Here is a 6,548-nt window from a genome sequence, read left to right as displayed (position 1 = left end):
AACCGATTGCTACAAGCCATTTGAGTTAAAAACAAATCTATATAAGTACTTTCAACTTACTCCATTTAAGTTGAAGTAATGAGGTATTTAGTTAACTCATTATCTTCAACACTGAGTTCAAAACTCTTTTCAAATGAGTAGAATTAACTTTCAGTAAATTTTGAGTTAACCCAACTCATTTCATTTGATAAAGTTGATTGTTGGGTTTTACAGCATATGTTTATGTTCAGTTATTTCACTTGCAAAGTGAACCTGTTCTTTGCCTTAAAAGTGAAAATGAACCAGACACAAGTGACTGAGAAAAAAATGCTCATTTTATAGAAGCAAATTTTAGATTACATGACTTTATATAAATTATATGTTATAAATATATCATTATGAATCATATACATTCATTTTTACTTTTATATCTACACTGTAAACCCGATCAGTTAACGCAAACTGTTTGAGGAAACTGATTGAGGTAAACCATTTAAGTTTTGAAACAAGAGTACTGTAAACTTAAATGTTGTGTTACAAACATATATATCATTTCTGTTGATATCATCAAACTTATAGATATTAGTAAGCATTAGATAATATTCAGTATTAGTAACTTAAACATTTTAGGTTCAGTTATCACATCACTATTAGTTCAATTAACTTAAATAAATTAAGTCTATACAACTATATATAGATACTCAAATGGTTTGGTGTTCCTTCAGGCATTTGAATTAAGTTAACCCAAAAATATAATTAATGAATTAATTCATAAATCATTCAATTAGAGTTCTTCTTAATATAATCAGTTTGAATGACCATAACTCTTTTTTTTTCATTGAGTCAAAGTAACTTTTTAATAAATTATAAATTAAACTAGCTTATTTTATCTAGTTTCTCAGTGATGGGTTGCAGCTGGAAAGACATTTGCTGAGTAAAACATATGCAGGATAAGTTGGTGGTTCATTCCACTGTGGTGACCCCAGATTAATAAAGGGACTAATATAATAATTTATACTTGTTATATCAAATGACTAATCATATATAAATATATATTGTCACTGTAAAAAATTCTATGATAAATTAGCCATGACAGCATATGTTTTAGTTCATTGTAACTTATTCAACTGTTAATCATGTTCTAACTTAATTTTAAGTTATTCAAGCCGTTTTAAGTCAGTTTACAAAATATAAGTTCAATGGACTCATAAAGTTAATTTGATTCAGCTTAAAAATTATATATATATATATATATATATATATATATATATATATATATATATATATATATATATATATATATATATATATATATATATTGTATTTTTGTATTTAGTTTTTTTAATTTAAGGCAAAGATGTTTTTTTTACAGTGTAGTTATATAATAAAAAATGTAAATGTATAAATGTAAACACAATGCTAAAACATAAAATCTAGAAAATCCCTAACTACATACACTACATGAATTATTGTTTACATCATGTTCCTAAAATGAACAGCATTACACACACATCACACAACTTGTCCATACCCTAAAAATGACATTTTTCATGCCAAATATAGGACTAAAATGCATCTTTTGCAGCTTTGAGGGGAGCCTAACAAGATCTAATCATGGGTCTAAACACTCAAAGCAAAAAGCCATCCTGAAGTGACATGCCAACAGTGGGCAAATCTGCCTGGTAATTACAGCCCAGCAATGAGAGGGGAGGTACTAGTGTGGTAGGTGCTTTTTTAATGATGCAAGGGCCAGATATGGTATAAAAACCCTCATCATTGTGCAAGGCAGCAGCAGATCCTGTCTGGCTCATACCACAAGGATATTCAGAAGTGGGAGCCACGGCTGACTTTTTTTTATTTATTTGGAACCCAAGTATGCCGGTAGGTGTCCATTTTTTTCTCTCTTTGGATTTTGAGAGACTGGGCCATAATATTAAGGGATATCTCTCCACTTTGGGTGGAAAATGAACAGTTAACATGATAATTTACATTATATTTAAGTAAAGTTTTCAGTTTATTTTTTAAAACTGTTGAGTTAGTAGATATCTGATCCAATCAAGTGTTTTTGGAGTGTATCTGCAGGTGCAAAATAAAGGATGCTTACTAAGTTAAGCTTTAAACAAGCTATTATTAATAGAATCATAGTTGATATCATTGCATATGATTATTGTTTATGAGAATGTTCCATTAGAATTTTCTACATCATCACTTATAACTGTTGGAATTCTGTTTCAGATTTGACCTCAGAGAATGGAACTACGAGTAGTAAGCATTCTTCTTCTCCTGGTGGCCTTGACGGCTGCCCATGGTGAGAGATATGTTGTCAAGAAGGTGATGAAGGCCCCGCAGTACCAGCCTTACTCCGTGAAAAGCCATGGTATGTGTTTAAATTTGAAAGATGATTTTCTTGGCTCTCGGAAAAGCTGTGTTTCTGTATATGTTTTATGTAAAGAACACAACAATGATGTGTGTGCATAGCAAAGCAGCTCGCTGATTGGTTACCAATGCATACTGCTTCCTCCAATAGCATGGGTTGTAATATTTAAAGCACAGATTTGCTGTATGTAAATTGCTTCATACTAGAAAGAAAGACATGTTAAAGGGATAGTTCACCCAAATCATCATTTACTCACCCTTTACTTTATAAACCGGCTTTAGCTTCTTTCATCTGTTAAACACAAAAGAAGGAAAGCTGGAAACATGTAGCTATTGACTTCCATAGTATTTGCTTTTCCTACAATAGAAGTCAATGGTTACCGGATTTTAGCTTTGTTCAAAATATCTTCTTTTGTGTTCAACTTAATAAAGAAGTTTGAGGGTGAGTAAATAGTGAGTATTTTCATTTGTGGGTGAACTATCCTTTAAAACAGATGCATCATACTAAAAAGTTTATTCCGATTAAATCCTGGAAGTCATTTTTTAAGTTTTAAGGAGTGAAAATTGCATTGACATTCAAATATTATATATATCTTTTGTATGCACAATAGATCTATGTCCACTAAATGATTCACAAACTAAAACTAAACTAAACTAATTTTGCTGAACACCAAGATAAAAGATGTACTGTATGAGGTATATTTATGTAATGTTTAAATGCTTTTTATTTATAAAATCTGCAAAGTTCAAATATAATCAAGTTTAATATTTTATTTATTTAATTATTTTATTCAATCTTTTTTGTTAAGTGTATGCATGTCAAAAGCAACACAAGTGTTAAGAAGTAGTCTGTAGAGGCATGTTGAAAAGTGATTTGTCTGGGTGTGTCATGGCAAAATCTAGACACATCTGTTTTGGTTCATGAAAGCTGTGGCTCTAAGAATGACCTTTGGTATGATGCAGTTTATAAACCAATTGATTTGACCACATGAAGGCAATTATAAAACTGAAGCCCTTGCCGTATGAGTGCAGAAGCGGGACTAGATTCTTCAGTGAAATTGCAAAATGCACTACAAGAATGTAGATTGTAATGCAATGAATATTTAGATTTTTTTATTTATGAAATGCATGTAATACTAGATTTAAAAAACTTAAAACTTTGGCTTCTAAATTTAAATCAAACGTTTTTTTTCATTTAGTTTATTTATCAAAAAAATTATTTTAAAAATTGTAAATCGCAGGAAAAAAATCTGAATACTTTAAAACCATTTTAATGAAGATTTTCTTATTGTATTTAAAGTTTTAAGTGATATCTAAACACTTTTATGAAACATGGGGCTTGAATAAAAAGGCCTTTTTTGAGAATCTACAGAACATACTGTGAGTGCATCCTTATACTGACTCCCTGCTTTATAGAAAGATAACAACTCTCTTAAAAACACTTGTGACAATTTTCTTTAGTAAAACAAGTTCTAAGACAGAAAAGCATTCCGTTTTTAATAGTGATCTGAATTTTGAATATAGCACAGACTGTCTAGAAATTTTAAATATTATCACTTTTTTATTATAGTAGTATATTGTACTTTTGTATTTTAATGTTATTATTGTATATTATTTTATTGTACTGTAAATTGTGCTTTTCTAATCATTGAGTATCATGGCAATATAACTTGTTTCACACACTTTATATTTACATGAAATATGTTCCCCCTATATGAAAACATTAATTGAATTCAAGTGATATGCATATTGATTGTGACTATTGCAACTGATATAATTCTTCTTTTGTTCCAGTTGTATCTGTAGCAGGAGAACCAGGCACCCCTGGTGAGCCAGGACCGGCTGGACCTCCTGGCCCACCTGGACCTGCAGGACAAGATGGTGAAGGTCTGCCAGGGCCACAGGGACCTCCTGGAGCACCTGGGCCTGCTGGGTATTCAGCACCTGGAAAACCTGGTTCTCCTGGTGGCCCCGGAAAACCAGGAGCCACAGGTGCACCTGGACTTAAAGGAGACACTGGTGCGCCTGGTCTTCAAGGCCCAAGAGGCATGCCTGGTCCTTCCGGTAGTCCTGGACCTGCAGGCATTTCTGCAACAGGCAAACCTGGACCAGCAGGTCTGCCAGGTGCAATGGGACCACGTGGTGAGCAAGGTTTTAAGGGACATCCAGGTATTCCTGGTCTACCAGGACAAAAAGGAGAAATGGGGGTTGGGGTTCAGGGGCCAGCAGGTGAGAGAGGTCCAACAGGACCAGTCGGACCTTCAGGGAAACCTGGAGCGCCTGGAGTTGGTTTACCTGGCAAACCTGGAGCTCCTGGTGAAGCAGGCAAATCAGGCTCACCTGGCCGTGATGGGGAATCTGGGCCCATGGGTCCACAAGGTCAAAAAGGTCAAACTGGGGCTCCTGGAGTTGGAATTCCCGGCAAACCAGGTGAAAATGGTGCTCCTGGTATGCCTGGCCCTACTGGTCCCAAAGGTCCACAAGGTGCATCTGGCGCTCCAGGTGCTCCTGGTGTACCTGGTTATGGAAAACCAGGTGAAAATGGTCTAAAAGGTGACAGAGGAGTACCTGGTAGTCCAGGAACAACTGGTCAGAAAGGTGAGCCAGGTGCTAAAGGGCACACTGGATATCCAGGTTCTCCTGGTGCTGTGGGTCCAGCTGGTCCTCAAGGTGCAAAGGGTTTCCCAGGTGAAAGGGGGCAAGCAGGTGATAAGGGTGAACCAGGTCCAATGGGACCACCAGGGCTAAAGGGGCACAAGGGAGAACAGGGAGCCCAAGGCATTGAAGGCAAGCAAGGTTATCCAGGGGCAACAGGTCAGCCAGGTCCAAGGGGAGCAACAGGTGCTCCTGGAGCCAAAGGAGAGTTAGGTCATACAGGTGCTACTGGTGCCCCTGGAACACCTGGATCTGTTGGACCAAAGGGTCATCCAGGGTACCCTGGAGCAACAGGTGAGAAAGGAGAACAAGGAGCTCCTGGAGCAAGAGGTCCTGTTGGCCCAGCAGGTCCTGGAGGCCCACCTGGCCTAAAAGGTCACCCTGGTATTCCTGGGGCACCTGGCCCTGCTGGTTTGGCTGCAAAAGGAATTCCTGGACCTCAGGGTCCACCTGGTCTTCCAGGATCTGAGGGACCTGCTGGAATTCCAGGTCCTTCTGGACCTCCCGGCCCACCTGGTCCTCCTGGTGAGGTCATCTTTGAGAAGGCTCAGGGTGAAACTGCATACCCAGTTCTTGTCAAAAGTCCAGTGTCTGCATTTACTGTTGCAACTGTGACACCTTATCCCCCATCTGGTACTCCAATTAAGTTTGACCAGGTTGTGTATAACGCAGAGCAGCATTATGATCCAGAGACAGGTATTTTCACCTGCCACATTCCAGGAATTTATTACTTCTCCTACAGCATGCATGTGAATGGAGCTAATGCTTTAGTGGCACTTTATAAAAATGGTGACCCAGTCATGTTCACTTATGATGAGTACAACAAGGGATTTGTGGACCAGATGTCCGGTAGTTCTGTACTTCAGCTCAATGAGCAGGACACAGTTTACATGCAGATCCCCGATGATGAGGCTAATGGTGTCTTTGCTGCCGATAATGTCCATTGCTCTTTCTCTGGATTCCTGATTGCCTCAACGTGATAAGGTGACCCATCCACATCACATCAAAACATCACTATTTCTCAAACAAAATTTCCTGTTCTGCAAACATGATGCACAACAGACTGTGCTATTGTTCTGAGAAATGCACGCATCTCAACTTGAAAATGCCAAGCAGTGGTGCCTAAAAGAAGGAAGTAATTTATGTAATGTTATCAGGGATAAAAAGATAGTTAAAACCTTAAAGATTTCAATTTTGTGCGGAGAGTGCATGTGAAGTTGTGTCCTGACAATTTCACATCTTTTCCTCATTAGTTTTTTTTTTTTTGTTGTCTTTTATTGTATTTTGTTTCCTTGTTACTGTCAGTGTCTACTTCAACTTTGTGCCTTATTTTTTACTGTTTACTGTTGTCTTTATAGTCTCACTGATTAAACTAAGAGACTGCTCTTCCTGACATCCTTATATCTGACTTGAATATTGTGAGATGGTGAAAATGCGAAAAAACAAACTCACAAGCAAATAACATCTATAAATGTTATCCCAAATGATTGATTTTGCTCTGTAAACCATTATGGCTGAAATAAAAAAAAACATTTCCT

The 6,548-nt window shown here is 37.0% G+C and overlaps 1 protein-coding gene across 1 annotated transcript; it reads left to right on the top strand.

Moving 5' to 3' along the window:
• Positions 1–1,779: 1,779 nt before the first annotated feature.
• On the top strand, positions 1,780–6,548 carry col10a1a (collagen, type X, alpha 1a). The gene is given in 3 exon segments (NM_001083827.1): positions 1,780–1,860; positions 2,215–2,356; positions 4,150–6,548. Coding segments are annotated over 2 exon segments (1,968 nt in total). The 5' UTR covers positions 1,780–1,860; positions 2,215–2,229; the 3' UTR covers positions 5,991–6,548.

Source organism: Danio rerio, chromosome 17 (assembly GCF_049306965.1).
Source record: "Danio rerio strain Tuebingen ecotype United States chromosome 17, GRCz12tu, whole genome shotgun sequence".
Classification (NCBI taxonomy): domain Eukaryota; kingdom Metazoa; phylum Chordata; class Actinopteri; order Cypriniformes; family Danionidae; genus Danio; species Danio rerio.
This window is presented reverse-complemented; position numbering and strand designations above follow the sequence as displayed.